The sequence below is a fragment of the Poecilia reticulata genome, chromosome 4 (genome assembly GCF_904066995.2).
Source record: "Poecilia reticulata chromosome 4, P_reticulata-male-v2, whole genome shotgun sequence".
Taxonomy (NCBI): Eukaryota; Metazoa; Chordata; class Actinopteri; order Cyprinodontiformes; family Poeciliidae; genus Poecilia; species Poecilia reticulata.
Window position 1 is genome coordinate 26537060 of NC_088833.1, and position 17564 is coordinate 26554623.

The window sequence follows — 17564 nt, forward strand, 5'->3', positions numbered from 1 at the left end:
AATGAGAAATACTTATCTACAGTATTTCTCATCTGTTCTTTCATTTTCTCCAAATTGGGCAATGATATGTCACTTTTGAGATCATTAAACCAGCTTCATGATTATTTCAGTTCCACTGCTGTCTTTATTCCCAGCTACCCAAAACGCATGGTTAATTATACATTTTATTTAACAAGGTGGTGGATTACATTTTCACATAGAGCCACACTGGTTTGGATAGCTTTTTTTTTTTTTTGCTCAATACATAAAACCATAATTTAAAAATGATTGTATTTAATCAGTTTTTCTTTGTCTTCTTCTTATTGTTGTTATTTGTTGAAAACTTGTAAGTGTGACAGTAAAATAAAATCTGAGGGAATTTATAAGTGAAGTCACTGCAGGGAACTCAGCAAGAAACCTTTCTTTCAACTTTTAAGTATTGAAAATAGTTCCTTTTCCAGCAACCAGAGGGCAGCTTCCTTTATGACACCACCTGAGGCTCCAAACGTTTCCAAGCTACACTAAACATTTATAACTGCTCCGTGTTGGTATTTTTTTTAGCCTTATTAAGAAGCAGTAAGGTCTTCTATGAAGGTCATTTTAATGGAAGATGATTCAAAGGAAGTCCCCTGTGTCGTTTTTGTCAGCACGCAGCGTCAGTGTCAGCGAAGTGAGTAACTATTATTAATCAGATTATTGGCTCTGTTATCAGCCAGGCGGCGTACCGTGTGCGCTGCTGCTGCTGCGGCGCAAAGTTTTTCCCTGCTTGTACTCTGGCCCAAGGTGCGCGACCTTTGAACCGAGCGCGGCGGGCGCGCGCGCCGCAGCTGTCTCTATAAAAGCGGCGCGGCGCCTGGGAGCGAAGCGTCAGGTAACCCAGGTGAACACGACGGCTCCAGACACACAGGCGCTCCTCTGCAGGTGAGTACACTCTGCCGTTTCTTTCGCTTAAACACATCGAAACGAAACGGGGTTAAGACGTTTAGAAAAGGAAACTTCCTTATTTACGATTCTGAGCTTAAGCGATGCACCTGCGTTTTAAAATGCGAGGTGATTTCTTTGATGATGATTATGATTGTTTTTGGTTTTTAATACCGTTTGTTACAACATAAAGAGCCTTTCGTATCTCATACTCCTGAAGTTGTCACGCCTTTTACTCTTGAATTGATCATAACTGAATCATTCTTCTTTAACGACGTATAAGGTTAAATCAAAATACAAGTTACTGATTTATTTATTTTTTCAATTAATTATAGTTAAACGTAACAATTAACCATTAAGGAAACTCTCACACTTTGTGACAACCAACCCCAAAACAATGTTGGTCATCACTATTAGTAAGATGTTTCAGGAGAAATTGGGATTTCTTTCTTTTTAAAATCACTCTGACTGATGACAGATTACTTTTTATGTGAACAGATTGTCCTTTTTTACTCCAGAAAAATATTTTAAAGAGTTGAATTTATTTAGAAAATGGACTGAGATAAGCACCAGCAAGTTTTGATGGCATTTAGACAACATTAGAGACTTTAGTACAAATATCTTTTCACTTAAAATATAAAACTGTGTTTCTGGTGGAAGAGGTTTATATTAAAATCTTCCCAATTCATAATAAAAACGAGTCAAAATCTGAATCAGAAAGTCAAAGATCAGCAATGCTATTGGAAAAGCAGTATTGTAACATTTCCCCCCAAATTTTTCTTACAACTTTAAATTGAGATTTTTCCAGATAAAAACATGAGTGCATTTAATAATGGACACCTGGCTAACGGTGGTAGTTCATATCACAACATTAAAAACTGCATGGAAAACAACTTGTGAAAATGACAAGATCACCTCGTCTGGATTTTTTTCATGTTTCACAAAACAACCACTGCCAGCTCAACAGGTTTTCATATCGCTCGAGTGTAGCATTAATAATGAATGTGACGACCAAAACCCCGGTCATATCAGGTCTGCTTTGTGTTTCTTTTAAATCCATTCATTCGACTTCATTCTGTTAACTTCTCGTCATTTTTCCAACAGTCATGGCACCGAGACCACAAGAGGGGAACGACTCGTCCTCCACCATGAGTAGGCTCTTTTTTTCTGGGATACGTCTAAAGTCTTCCAAGCTGTCATTAACACCTGTGATTTCCAATCCCTCTGCTTGTCTTTCATTAGGTGACAAGTCTAAGGGTAAAGATAAGGAAATGCCACCACCTTACTCCACCTTGGACCTGGAGAATGAGGAGCCTCCTGAGGAAGATCCCTGGGATCTCCCAGAACTCAAAGACACCGGGATCAAGTGGTCAGGTGAGGCAGCTCGCCATTCTTATCCCATTCCTTCTTCTAAAAGCTGACTCTGACTCAGTGTTTTGTTTTTCTTTCCTGCCGCACAGAGCTGGATACACGAGGGAAGATAATGAGAGTGCTGACTGCCATCGTGAAGCTGATTCTGCTGCTCGGATTACTCTACCTGTTTATTTGCTCGCTGGATGTTCTCAGCTCTGCTTTCCAGCTAGTCGGAGGTGAAAACCAAATTAGTGCTGTGGGTCACTATGACTCATTGTGTTCCGTCTTTGCACATTTGTGCTCTATATTAGACAATAGGGTATTTTCGTGGTGTGTAGCCTATGAAGTACTTCCCTATTGAACCTTGAGGTTTGTGTATGTACAGGCAGAGCAGCTGGGGACATCTTCAAGGACAGCGCTGTGTTATCCAACCCTGTGGCTGGGCTGGTGATCGGGGTGTTAGTCACAGTGCTGGTGCAAAGCTCCAGCACCTCCTCGTCCATTGTGGTCAGCATGGTGTCTTCTGGATGTAAGTAAGACAAGGACCGTCGATATGAGGGTCTCTCTGAATGACAATGTTGAGCTAAAATGCCTTTTCTCTTAATAAAGTGATACTGGGCTGATGTCAGTCAGGCTGTCTGGACAGGTAGACTCCGCAGTCAGCTGTGTAACACTTTAGGTTGTAATCTTGGTTTTGGACCACCATAAATATTTCTAAACATCCACATTTAAAAATAAAAACTTTCTCGTTTGTGTGAAGCACCAAGTAGTAGAGGACCAACGAACGCTCAGAAATATTCCATTATTAATTTCACTTTCTCAGACATCTCATGAAAAGGACTGGAAAGTGGAAAACTTAAATAGCTTTGAAACTGTAACTTTGTTAACTTTGTAAATAGCATAATAACGGTCAAACTGGCTGATTTAAATTGGAAAAGCCCTGTGAGCAAAATAACAATTATGAAGTAGTGTTATAATTTGTTACTTGATTGGTTTTTATGAACAAAACCTTTTGGTAACATGTTAGCCCTGAAAACACTTGTTGGTCACATGATCTTGCTTCTGAATCTCAGAACATTGAACTTATGTTCTGAACTTATGTTCATTGAACTTATGTTCTAAGCCAAAAAGTATTTAACGCCAGCAGGATTATCGATACCTATCAATTAATGCTTCTGCTTTTGTTCAGTGCTGGACGTCAAATCTGCAGTACCGATCATCATGGGGGCCAACATCGGCACGTCAGTCACCAACACCATCGTGGCTGTGATGCAAGCTGGAGACCGAAATGAATTCCGCAGGTAAACAGGAACCAGGACGTAATAAAATACAAAGGGTGACCTCCAGCAAAGTGTTTATCGCGTTGTTTTCTTTACCTTTAGGGCGTTTGCCGGCGCCACCGTCCACGACTTCTTCAATTGGCTGTCCGTGCTAATCCTTCTGCCTTTGGAAGCAGCGACGGGCGTCCTGTTCAAACTCACTGACCTCCTGATCAAGTCCTTCAACATCGAGTCCGGAGAGGACGCGCCCGAGTTGCTGAAGGTCATCACGGACCCCCTCACTAGCTCCATCATCCAGGTGACAAAATGAGTCGAGATGGGAGGGCTTGGATTTACTGCTTAAGATTCGGGCAAATGAAACACTTCCTTGTCCTCTCAGCTGGACAAATCGGTGATCAATGAGATCGCAACGGGCTCTGACGCTGCTAAGAACAAGAGTCTGGTCAAAAGATGGTGCAAGATAGAAAAAAACACGGTAAGAAATCAACAATTGCTGCAGCACATGAAGAAAAATCAGTTGCAAAAAATAGAGTCTTGGAAAGATTATAGAGTCTATTATCCTTCCTCTAAATCACTGATATTGTCCTTCCCGATCTGTGACCAAAGTGATTCCATTGTGTGAGGTCATGTTCTTTAAAAGGAATTAATGTTGTTTGCTATAACAGGAAGGTGATTGTCTGCTGCTGGATTGCTTACTGTGTTCCCTCCTTTTTTTGGACATGTCTCAGACTTTCTGGAATGCCACCGTGGAGAGCTGCTCTGCAGGTCAAGTCTGTTGGATGGAGGGAAACGAGACCTGGACTGAGATGAACCAGACATTGACTAACTACCTTGAGAGATGTAATGCCTCCCTGAATGTTTTTTTATTCCCTTCTTTTTGGGGGGGGGAGGTGGTTGAGGGACTACTACAAAGCAATCAGGACAACCTGATCCACTAAAACTCAGTGAAACGTAAGCGGGCCATTTGGTCAAAAAAAGGCTCCTCTGATGTCTGGACAATGCCAACCTTTGAGATGCTGCAGTGGCTCGGTTTATGCCCCAGATTCAGTATCTATCTTGCTGAATAAGTCTTTTCATGCAGCCTTTCTCTAGCACAAGTCCATTACGTGGATCACTTACTCAAAGTATTCTGCTCACGCTTAAAGTAAATCACTTGTTTGGTTTTGTGTGCTTCATTTTTACTGCTTTCTCTTGCGCAATACGCACTTCCAGTCGTCTCAAAAGTTTGAAATGTCTAAGAGAGTTTACAGTGAGGTAGCTCATTGTAAATGTTCACACTTCTTTGCAGGCAAGCACATCTTTGTCTATGCTGACTTGCCAGACCTCGCCATAGGCCTGATTCTGCTGGCTCTCTCTCTGCTCGTCCTCTGCACCTGCCTCATCCTCATTGTCAAGCTGCTCAACTCTATGCTCAAAGGACAGGTGGCTGTGGTCATCAAGAAAGTGCTCAACACAGGTACAGACATTAAGCGCCACACTTTCACATGCTTTGTGAAGCCTGTTTGATAGTCAGCGCACCTGTGTCGTTGTGGTGATGCTTGATGAGCAGCACAGGCATAGCCCTCCTGTTGCTCCTGGCTGGACTCCAGGTCCGACGGTACTGGAGCGTCGCTCAGAGAGCTCAGGCACAGATTCTGCTTTGCCAAAGTACTTTTCTTTTTGGTGCTAGTCATCATACGCTACCAGCTCATTAGATCCAAACTTGTCGTTCTGTTTCAGACTTTCCCTTCCCCTTTGGTTGGGTTACTGGCTACATTGCAATTTTGGTGGGAGCAGGGATGACCTTCATTGTTCAGAGTAGCTCCGTCTTCACATCGGCTATAACACCTCTTGTCGGTAAGTCGCCTCAAATCCACTTAAATTCTTTTTGTTTAATTTTACATCCAAACTTAAATCTTGTCCATCTTCATTTGCCAGGTATTGGTGTCATTTCCCTTGAGAGAGCTTACCCGCTGACCCTGGGATCAAACATCGGCACAACAACAACCGCTATACTGGCCGCAATGGCTAGCACTGGAGACAAGTTAGGCAGCTCGCTGCAGGTATGCTGGCTGCGCTGATGTCATGTTGGTTTATGCTTGATTTTATTGTGACTGGCAAGGCAAGTTTACCAGAGTGATCAATAATAAATATGATCACATCTAAAAATAAGAGAAAAGAAATTAGTGTGGATAAAGAGTGCTTGATCATAGGATATTTATTATTTCTAGAAATGACCACAATAATGAGAGTGAAATGCCTGTGTAAAAAACCATCAAAATATTGCAGCAAAAGTAATGGCATTTCTACCCAGCCATTCTGGATAGCATTTTTAAACAACTGAAGGTAACAGTTACTTGATTGTGCTTTAAAATGGCACCATGTGGCTGGAAGACGCACAATACTGCCCCTCTGATCAGCTTCTCACACTTATCTTGTGCTTAATATCGCTTATTTGTTAACGTGTGTATGTAATGTGTGTGTGTTCTCTTGCCTAGATTGCTCTTTGCCACTTCTTCTTCAACATCATGGGGATAATCCTGTGGTATCCAATCCCCTTCATGCGGGTGCCCATCAGATTAGCCAGAGGCCTGGGGAACAAAACTGCCAAATACCGCTGGTTTGCAGCTCTCTACCTCATCCTGTGCTTCTTTTTGTTCCCCCTGACCGTGTTTGGACTGTCCGTAGCCGGCTGGGAGTACCTGGTCGGCGTCGGCGTGCCCATCGCGGCCCTTGCCATATTCGTGATCGTCATCAACGTGATGCAGTCGCGATGCCCCCGCTTCTTACCCAAGGTTCTCCGCAGCTGGGACTTCCTGCCCCGGCCCCTGCACTCCATGGCGCCGTGGGACAAAGTGGTGACGACCTCCATGTTCTTCTGCAGCAAATACTGCTGCTGCTGCTGCAAGTGCAGCAGCTGCTGCCGAAAGGACGAAGAGGCGGAGAGGATCTCCAGGGCCAGCAGGAAGAGCCTGGCGACGTACGACAACCCCGCCATGTCCAGAGACGAAAAGATGGAGCACGAGAGAGCGACGCAGTTCTGATTTTGTCGGGGGGTTTTCCTGTGAGCTGGTGCAATATTTAATGCAACTGTATTCTCGTGACACATTTCGTAATTGTTCATTCCTTCTCAGGTTGTGGTAAGGTGTTGATTATCCAATGACAAACTGTAATATACACTGCCTGTCGCCATGGAGACTACGGACAAAACTGTCACACATGCTCTCATCAGGCCCGCTGTGTTGGGGCGTCTGATGTTTATTTAATGTTTCCAAAATCATTGTACATACTAGCTGTCTTCTATAAGTTCATATATAGGTTTCTGTGAATACAAGCTTTTTTTATTATTTGAAATTATTTTCACATCTGAACATTTTGGATTCCAATGTAGCATTTTAAATTTATTATTATTTGCCTATGCTAACACTCGGTGTTTAAAGCTGTGTAATATTTGTACATTTAAAAAATTGCTATTTTTAAAGTACTACTTTGTCGTCTTTTGAATATGGTTTGTCTGTTATGTTCGGGTATTACAGCTTGTGATCATTTTTCTGCTCTACGTGACATATTTAGCTAATTTGAGGGTCAGACAGAGCTGCTCCAGCAGGTTTCACACGACTGATGAGGATGTCACACTGAAAAAGAGCAATGTACTATCTGTATTTGGGTCTAAGTTCTGCTGCAAATATCTTAGTACCACTTGAAATGAGACAAAACTAACTTACTAGTAACTTTTAAGCAAGACTTAGGAGTTTGCTTAGAGTCAATAATTCCTTAATATTGATTAAAAAGTGCTAGTTCCAATAATTATTCCACTTAATACAAGACATTTCTCCCATGTTATAAGTGAAATAATCTGCTAATGAAACGGATCCTTTTTCATCAATATTAAGGTGGGTTTTTTTTTACTTAAAACAACCTATATCTCTTGCTGAAGTTACTTGTTAGTTTTGCCTTCTTTCAAGTGCGCCAAGATATTTGCACCAGAAACTAAACCAAAACTACTTGGAAAGACATGGTGTTTTTGCAGTGTAGCATTGGTGTGCTGAACGAAGTCATGAACGCATTCCTGTGTTCGCAACATTCCTGTGTTCACTGATGTAACAACAGGTTTGTAGAGAGATGAATGTCATTCTGAAACCACTTAATTACAATGCAGGCAAAGCAACAAAAACATGCAGCTGAAGAGGTAGAATTTGCCCTCATATTACACTAGAGACCATTTTTATATGTAGAGAAGGCATAAAATATATATAGACAATTCAGTTTTAGATGAGACAAAGGTTGCCAAGTTCTTAAAGCGGTAGTACAGATTTTTTTTTTTTTTTTACAGCTGGGCTTCGGTTGGAAGGTTATGAGCAGTTGGCTTTTTGTCTATAAAATACTAATCTGTTAGCATATTATATTTCTATGCACACTTATAAGAGATTTTAGAGGCTAAAGCTTATTGATAGATAAAGTCGGGGCAATCTAAAAGTACGTCTATGCTTTCCTGAATACCTGTAACCTTTCACCCCACTTAAGGAAGTTTGGTCAAACTGGCACAGGAGCACATTAACCATTAGCCAAATTATAGCAAATACCCTGAAGGTTAAACAGACTTCAGCAAAGCTGGCCTGTTTTTCAATTCTTTTAAACTTTCAGTCTTTTCTTTTTATGGAGCTTGCTGGAGCTGGGAATGTCTTTTAAACATTCTAGAAAAGGTAAGAGGAAACGCTGATGTTAGCCGTGGTTAAATATGCTAATTCTGCTAATCGCGCTGATGTTCAAGACGTTTTAAAACGTCGATCATTTCTATCCATTTTAAATGAGTGAAACCTGGTTTTAAAGTAACTGTTGTCGCACACAAACGGTTGGACTTTGCGTCAGGTCCGAATATAAATAATTAATGAACAAAGAACATATTGAATGCTGTTTATTTTAGTTCATAAAGTGAATGAAATGAAATCTTTGTCACCAGTTCAATTTTACACAATAAAAGCAAAAAAATGGAAATTGGGCTAATCTCTCTATAAAATACCGTAAAAGACATGTCACACATAACTGACTGATTATGATATTGTGACACTTTTTGATAACATGCATTAACTTTCCCTTTTAAAAGAAATTACAATTGGCCCTTTAAACAAGAGAAGTCGGTGACCCGAGGCCCATAATAAACGCTCTACCACCCACACTGCCACACCTGCACACCTTCTGCTCAGGTATTTCTAGGTGAGACAGATTTGCTGGACTTCGTGTACATTACATTCAGTGTGAAATCGCACTCTGTTCTATTCACATAGCCATAATGCAATCATAATTAATTTCTAGCTATCAGTTTCAGTGCAGTGGAAAAATCTCGGGTATAGGGGAGCAACAGCTGAGTGGCTACAGTGTATTAGCTGTTCCACATGAGCTATATGAAAGATTGTAAACGCGGAATTGTTCATACTCATATTCCCAAAACCCGATGCTAAACAATTGTTGATTTGTCACTTTATTGGTTAACAGCTATCATTTATGCCTGTAATAAGTGTGTAAAACAAATGCAACTGGTTATGAACTCAGGCTGTGCGCGCTGTGCTTATCAGGGTTAAACTCAGGACTTCTGTGAAGGACTTTTATCATCTGCAGAATTCAACCATAAAACCTACTGGATCACGTAAAAAAAAAAAAAAAAAAAAAAAAAAAAAGCAGCTGCAACGATTCAGTGCAGAAGTGTGGAAAAATGCCAAGTGCAAATATTCAGCAGGACTTTATCAGTTAGCGCACACAAAAAGCCAGTATGGTCCGGCGCCTGTGTATTGTGTATTTAATTTCAGATGCTCTCCGGTTTCACCTCAGAAATAACCGGAACAGTTGGCTATAGGGGGCTTTTATTATGAAAAGTTCAACAAGTCCGTGTCGGCATAGAGGACTTTCTTTATTTGATGTCAGGATTAAGTGACGGTGTGACATTCAGCAGGTCAACTTTTAAACCTCGAAATGACAAATAAAACTTTTGACCGCGTGGCTCTGACTGACTGCGTTTGGGCGGACGAGAAATGGGTGGGGGAGGGGGGACCAACAAAAATCAAATGGATCAGCTGATGAAAAAATATATATAATTTATGGTTTGTTGGATGTGCAGCCCTTCAAATGTTTCACGGCCTTTTAAGTGAGCCGTGTCGCGCAATAAACTGAATAACTAACACTCAAGGTCAGTCGCGCTATCAGCTCATTAAAACTTGGCAGCATAACTGCTCAGCTGGGGATCATAAAGCGCTTTTAACTCCATAACCACTACAGATCACTGTTTTTATTTTTTATTTATATTTTGTTCACGTTTTCTCAAATTCTCAAACGTGCAGTAGTTACATTTTTTTATTTGATAACTTAGTTCAGCTTTGGAGACGATCTCAACTCGTTTTATGATTTTGTTAAACATGTACTGGAACATTCCTCATAATCTTTTTTTGGGGGAAAAAACTTTTTTTACTTAAGAAATTAGTAGCAAATGAGTACATTTCCGTCATTTACTTGTTACATTTGGATAATAAACAGCAAAAGTAGCATTTTGGTAAGCTGGAAACAGTTACAGATTTGTTCCTATAGAACGTTCCTGTTTGTGCTGTTTAAAGTCCTTTAGAGTTTTTTTTTTCTCTGTCTGAAGCATTGAGTACCTTTGCAATGAACTTTATTAAAATATTGCTGCACACTGCAGCTCAGCTGGCTAAAATCACGCTCCCATATCTTTCTCTTGCTTACAAAAAATACTAATTCAGCTGTTTTCAGATATATCAAGTGGCAAAGAAATAGACTTTTTGATTACTTAAAGCAAATTCACCACCAAGTATCGTCCTTTTTAGATTCTCATGAGAGCTGAAGCGTAAAAAACATACTATTCTACAAAACAGCGTCTGAGTTCAGTGGATTTTTTTATGTTTTTCCTTAAGATTTATGATCAAAATAACAATAAATGAATGCCGTAGATAGTATTATATCTGCAACAACTGATGAGTCTCATAGCCAGCTGCTGGATGAAATATTTACGGTCGGATTAAAACAAAAGTAATGAGATCATGTGACACAACCCCGATTCCAATGAATTCGGGACGTCGTGTAAAAACAGAGCGCAGTGATTTGCAAATCCTTTTCCAGACAACATTCAGCTGAAGTCGCTACAAAGACAAGACGCTTAACGTTCAGGTGGAAAACTTTTGGAAATATTCACTCGTTTGGAGTTTGATGCCTGCAACATGTTCCAAGAAATAAAAGAATAAAATAAAACCACTCAGTTCTTGGTGTGTGGTTTCCATAAGACTGTTGTGTTGTTATGTGAAAAGACCAAAACAATGTTTTTATTGTTCAATTATTAAAATAACAAATATGGTATTTTTGCCACAGATGTTCCTGTGAAAACAGGTTTTAACAGGTTTTGTGTCAAGTGAATAATGCTGTTGAATATATTTTTACACATTCATTTTAAAAAATGTGGAATGTGTAAATCCTAATTAAACATAATGCAGAATCTTTTGTGAAAAAAAAACTGACTAATTTTCCTAATAAAACCATTGTTTTATTATGACACTGTTGCGTCATGATGTAAACTGTTAACATATTAACAATTTAAATCATGTTTGAATGTAAATTTTTACTATATTTGTAAAAATAATTTTTTTAAAAAGTTACATTTCTATTTCCCAATAAAAATAAATAAACAGTTGTGTACATATAACCCATTTCTTCTGTCTTTGGAATCAGACATTCTAAAAATAGAAAACTGTGTCAACTTACTGTACAAGTAAAAAAAAAAAGAAAACCTTTCCAACTACAGCAGATACAGGTTGTATCCATTTGCATTTTTTTTTCTTATTATTATTATTATTATTACATTCTTGACTCCAGGAGAATTTGTGCTGTCGCGGCGGCAGCAATTCGCTCCATCAGTAATTAACGGTGTTGGTCAGAGCATCCAGATGGACAATAAACCAGCTACGTGGGCTCCTATAAACCAATGCATGATGGGACAAATAAAGTTGTTTTATGTAAACAGGTGCCATAAAGCAAAGGCAGGAGGACTCGGGGAGCACATGACCCTGAGAGCGGCTTGGAGGTTGGAGAATATGCTAATCAGCTAGCAGCATCCCTCCAGCATGCTGATGTGGGACCCGCAGTCCTTGTTTAGTTGTAAATCCGACGCGGGACTTTCACCAACACAACCTGGTACTTTTGTAAACCTACAGCGGAGCTTTAATTTGGCACTAAATTATAAAGTTAGCTGCTCTTCACCTCCCCTCAGAAGAGCTGGCGGTATCACCAAAAGCCTGCGCTTTGCATCGTTTGCTAATCTGGCTGACAGGTTTACAGCAGCGAGCTGGTTAGCGTGAAACTGCTGTCGACATCTGAGGGTCCGCGGGAGCCAGGTGACAAATAAGCACACGATTCCTCCCCTCTCTTGTTTTTTGGTAGGGAGATAGTATTGGTTGCAACATGTGGGGAGAAGCACAGTAAGTGCTTGCTGAGTCATAAAAACTGTCATGTTGCGTCATTTCTACTCCTCTTTTTCCTGCTGTAAAATGCAAAAATATAATCTGTCATGAACAGTAATATGACAGAATGGTGACTTTTGGAGGGGGGAAAGTCGACAAACTACTCCCTGCTTATGTTGTCTGTTTTGATGGATTTCATACTTGAAGTATGCGGAAATCTTTCTACATAAAAAGATATCCACAAGTCAGAGTGTTCTCCTGTGTTGTTCTCTTTGTCTTTCTTGTGTGTGACATTGAAGAGGAAATGGTTCCAGTGGTTTGGAGGGAAATGTCTCATCTTAGCAGGGGTGGCCCCAGAAAGGTTTGGTAGGATGGGGGGCCCGATGGGTGGCACACCATAAAGAAATTCAAATTCAATTTAAATTCTGAAATATTTTATTGATCCCAAATGTGACGCATATTAATTCCAGGTTCTCCGGTACAAATTGGAAAAATGAAAGAAGCTCCTCAACATTTATGAGACGGGTTTGATAGAGGCAATACCAATAACGATTATTCTATTGATTGTTATAAAGAGTGTGATAGCTCTAGTAGTCATGTCTCTTATTTTACCCACAATCCCTGCGCATTTACTGTCGGAATTGTATTCATAGATTGTATTAAGCTAAACGTAAAAGTATAAATTGAGAAGAAGCAGAGTTTGTAAATATACCGGATACTCGGACATTTGTCTGTATTTATTTTTATTTTTTGCATGTTGAGAGAAGTGCTTCTCTTACCTCGAATATTTTTAAAAAAAGCACACATTTCTAGGAAAAACTATTTTTGTGCTGAATTCTTGTGCTGATGTGGCCTTAAAGTGAAGCTGAATACTCAGGGTTTGAATTAATAACGATATAAATGTGCGTCATATCCGCAGTATTTAACATTTGTATAATTTAATACTACATTAACATGATTTGCGTTCATTTTTTCCCTAAATCAAAGTGCAAAAAATTATCAACGTATTGAGAGTAAGCAGAATCTGTTTCAACCTGAGACACTACTTTACGAAAATAAGTTAAAATTTCAAGAGGGAATCTAAAACTAAAGCATCGATTTTACCACCCTAGTATTGATCTGATAATGATACCGACTTGGTGTCAATATTATTGATATTTTTGGATCAATACGCACACTTCTAGTAGCGATGCAAGTTGTTTTTGATCTGCTGCTGTTTTCATAAAGACAGACAGATTTATTTTAGATTTATTTATTTAGATTTATGATTTATTTCTGTGGTCCAAACTCAACTAAAGCTTTTAGATTTGCAATGTAAATCCACTTATCAATACCTGAAGCATAAGAAATGTATGATAATTGAACAAAAAAAAAACAAGTTTCTCAATTTTTCTGTCGAAGCTAACGTAATGGTATTGGACAAGTTCTGAACATTTTAATATAAATTTGATTTTTAAAAAAAGCTTATTTTATTGGCGCAGAGTTATTCCACCTCTGAGTCAGGCTCTCCGCACCCTGCTGGGACATCAACAGACCAACACATTGAGTCCATATTCACTTCAACAGAGTGATAAACGTAGTACGAGGGAGGGCGGATTCATTCTGAATACCTCCTTTATTCGCGCTCGCGCTAAGTGATGACAGCTCAGACTGAGTAACCCAGAAGTCCAGCAGCACCAGTGTGACCTCTCCTCCCTGGGGACCGACTGGCTCCCTCTCCCTGAGGAGCAGAAGTTACTCTCTAACTGATGACCTGAGTTGTCTGATGTAGCAGAAAAATCCCCTGATGCAGTCTGTGTGGGCACAGCACACAAACACAGAACATTTTATTCTTCATTTTAGCTGATGACAGATTTGTGGAAAGTGCTGTTCTGACCTCGAGTCAGGCTGGGAGTTGACGTTGTATCATTTTGCGAAGAAAATGTCTTATTTGGCTGAGCCGCAGAACACCTGATAACATTCCCGACTGAAACCAGATTACTGACTCGCTCGCTCGCCCTGTGCAACATTAGAGAGCAAACGTGTTAACTTCTTCCTGTGTGTAGGGGGTCAGAGACGGACCTCGGGACTCTTTTGATCCCAAAGAGCTCTGAGGAACACTTTGGGATCAAAAGAGTTCCTCAGAAAGGAATGTTTCCAGAAACAAACCCGTCTTCAGGCAGCTAATTAATACAGAGAGACAATAATCTCTTAACAGTTATTAGATAGCAGCCTGTCTATTCTGGGGTGTATTTTCATTTGAATTGCCTTTTATCACATCACTATCAGCAGTGAGTATTCTTCCCAGATGTTTCCAAAGTCCAGCTGAGGTTGGACAATCTTCTTTTGAAACGGTCTCTCTGGAGGAGTGATATAATGAGATGGCAATTAAATGATATACGGAGCACTTGCCGGGAAAATTCTTCCCTTTGAACCTTTTCGCAAGTTGTAAAAGGGGCGGAATGATGCAAAATTTAGCTTTTTGAGCTTTATATCAGGTTATAATGTTGTCCCCTCACCAAAAACGGATGCTGGAGTGTTGCTTTGATTCTTTCATGCATGTTTGAGAAATCCTTTAATTTCCTGTGGCAACCATTCAGCTGCGCAAAACGCCCGGTTGGATCCAGCCACGTCTTTGAGTCAAAGCTCCTCCCTGGAGCTAAAGCTTCTGAGCTTCCACCCCACAGAGCAACCCTCCACACAACTCTCCCCACTCCATTCCTTCAGACTAGCCAGCAGCCATTAGCAAACCACCTGGTGGGACTGAGCATCTGCTAAGCTCATTATAGGAGCTACTGCTCAGAGCAACGCAGGTAAAAACGTTAATAAAGGGTTAATAGAGGAGCCATGTTGTGAGGACTTCTTGATTCAGAAAGAGCAGGAGTTTCTTAAAGAGGCGGAGAACCAATTTCAAGGCCTTAAACTGCAACGTCAAATTTCTTTTAAGTCGTATTTGATATATACAGCATTTTTATAACTCTGTTTATAACTCTGCTATAAACATTGTGCTATTTTTCAGTTTCCCTTCTTTTCTTCCGTATTCTTTTCTTTTCTTTTTTTCTTTTCTTTTTTTTTTTTTTTGCAAATTATAATCTTAAAATGTGGCAACTGTTCAGCTCCCTTGAGTCCAAACTCACTAGTATCAGTTTTATTGCAATTACAACTGCAGGTCATCCCACATCCATGGAAAAACAACAATAAAAAAAAAACAGCTAGCATCAACTTTCTGAACGGGTTTCCCCAAAGGCCTCACTTAGATTCTATGGAAATTTTATTCATTACACTTTTCAGCCTTATGTGTGCCAAGCAAAACAAAACAAAACAAAACAAAAACCTAAAGGAACAAAAGAACAAGGTCAAATATAGGAGCAAAATTAAAGTGGCAAAAACGAAGCTGGTTTAGGTACAACGTGTTATGAGACACGGATTCAAATATTACTAGGCTTCTATAATAATATTACTAGGATCAGAAACCTCCCACAATAAATCCAATCTGAATGTTATTTTTAAACCACAGTGCAGGTGTCTGATACATTAGCAGTCCCTCCATGGAAAACGAGACATTCAGAAAGTAATAGCATAATATCTGTGCTAAAAAGAAATCTGGAAAAAACTGTAATCATTAACAAAAAAGGGGGGCTTGACTTCAGATAAGAAGGTAAATAAATAATTTTTCAATCTGTCCATAAAGTGATGATTACGTCCACATGGACGGATGATGGGATCAAGAACTGGTCTGGAAGAGGTGTGTAGGAATAGTAACATGCTTCTGTTTTACGTACCCGTCTCTTGTCCTCTAATGAGGAACAGATTTCAACCGGGATGTCGGAGTTTTCCTGAACGCCACACCTGTCGCTAGTCCGAGTAAAGAAAATGATGAGAGCTGCTGCTTTACAGGAGATCCTCAAACGTCCAGGTTTAATGTAAACATCCTGTAATTAATCACTGAATATTCGTCTTTCACTAGTTTTTTAGGTTCTCTGGTGGATTGGAACCAGCTGAAGCTGTAAGAACAGGTACACTCTTCTCTCTTCTTAGTTCAGATTTAAATATTCTAGTTTTACGTTCTCGTGTTTTATTTTTCCCCAAAATAAAACTCAGTAAAAGTAAAAATATTCCAGAAACGTGGAACATGGATGAAGTTCTTGTAAAATAAAATTAAAAATAAAATAGCATTCATTTAATTGGGGACATATGACATGTTTCTTGTTAAATACAATTAATTAAAATGAAATCAAATAAGGCACACGTCACTCTTGTTTCTTGTTAAATAAAATGAAATGAAGTTAAATAAGATCAAATAAAATTATGGACGTATCACTCAAGTTTCCTAATTTAATTTCAATAAGACGAAATAGAATTAGCGACACATCACTCTCGTTTCTTGTTAAATAAAACAAACTAAACTAAATCCAGTGCTCTAAAAGAGAATAATCACAGCAATTAATCAATTTAAGTGACTGAAGTCTTGAAGTGAAAAGTACATGTGAAACTGTTTGCTTAGATTCAAAAACCTGGGTTTTGGGTTCTCAGATATTGTTTAATATAAATAAATAAAAAATGAAATCATAAGTAGATCACCCGTTTTCCAGCCATGAGAAGGAACAGTCATAGTATTTGCTATACAAAGACAGTTTAAGGGCTTACACTATGTAGCTCTCTTTAGCTCATAATAATTTAAGGTTTTAATTTAATTTTCTCCATTTTTTTAACCTCTTCTGTAGCCATTATGAGCAGCAAGTCTGAACTTCCAGTTGTCACTGTGGAGCTGTTTACCCTGTTAACTATTTTTTATTTGTCTTTAGCTCTTCTGCTACAACACAAGCAAAATGTGTCTATAGTCTTTGTTTCATAACATTAAAAAGCTGAACTCATATCTTGAACAAAACAAAACAGTCAGATGACTCATGCTTTAAGACAATGGAGGCATAACATTTTATTAATTTAAATTACACACAGTCAGTTTTAGGTGAAGCTGCTCCACGTCGAGTTGTTTACACGGCGCAGCTCCTAATTTAGCTAATGACGGCTACCAGCTACAAACTGCACATTATCACATCCTAGACACTCAGACGTGTAAATAACTGTTAGAAGACGTGACATGCTCCGTCCCTTGTGCTGGCTGGCAGGCACAACAACAAAATTACAGGGTATTTCCCGTTGCATTTGTTTTACTGACACACTGGATTAACAGATATGGTTTGTTTTATCATCCCTGGCAAAAACACAAACTCTTGCCAAGTGGTTTTGCTGTTTCTACTACAAACATCCTGGTTTACTTGAAATAAGACAGAACTGGCTCACAAGAAGCTTTTCAGGAAGATGTAGGTTTTTTTTTTAATTCCTTAATTATTTTTATTCCACTGGCAGATTTGTTCACTTATAACAAGACATTTTTTCCTCATGTTTAAGTGAAAAAAAAAATCTGCCCGTGGAACTCTTACTTTTTAAAATCAATATTGAGGAATTGTTGACTCAAAATAAGCTCCATACATTGCTGGAATGTTGTTAGTTTAGTCTTTCTTCAAGTGTACTAAGGTATTTGCACTAGAAAGTGAACCACTAGATTTAGTGTTTTCGCAGTGTCGCCCAACCCCAAAAAAATCACCTGTTGCTATAG

General features: G+C 39.3%; 1 protein-coding gene across 1 annotated transcript; it reads left to right on the forward strand.

The window, feature by feature from the left end:
• Positions 1 to 243: 243 nt before the first annotated feature.
• Positions 244 to 6996, forward strand: slc34a2b (solute carrier family 34 member 2b). Its single transcript, XM_008407537.3, has 13 exons — positions 244 to 900; positions 2005 to 2052; positions 2143 to 2274; positions 2361 to 2489; positions 2639 to 2782; positions 3443 to 3554; positions 3636 to 3831; positions 3913 to 4008; positions 4262 to 4373; positions 4822 to 4989; positions 5253 to 5369; positions 5451 to 5575; positions 6011 to 6996. The coding sequence occupies exons 2-13, from the start codon at positions 2007 to 2009 to the stop codon at positions 6554 to 6556; spliced, it is 1923 nt and encodes a 640-aa protein (XP_008405759.1). The 5' UTR covers positions 244 to 900; positions 2005 to 2006; the 3' UTR covers positions 6557 to 6996.
• The last annotated feature ends 10568 nt before the right edge of the window (positions 6997 to 17564 follow it).

Bases quoted from the DNA above. Each gene is read 5' to 3' on its own strand.
- slc34a2b (XM_008407537.3), top strand. From the start codon at position 2,007: ATGGCACCGAGACCACAAGAGGGGAACGACTCGTCCTCCACCATGA. The intron at 3,555-3,635 runs GTAAACAGGAAC...CTTTACCTTTAG, and splicing joins GACCGAAATGAATTCCGCAG to GGCGTTTGCCGGCGCCACCG. The intron at 4,374-4,821 runs GTAATGCCTCCC...ACTTCTTTGCAG, and splicing joins GACTAACTACCTTGAGAGAT to GCAAGCACATCTTTGTCTAT.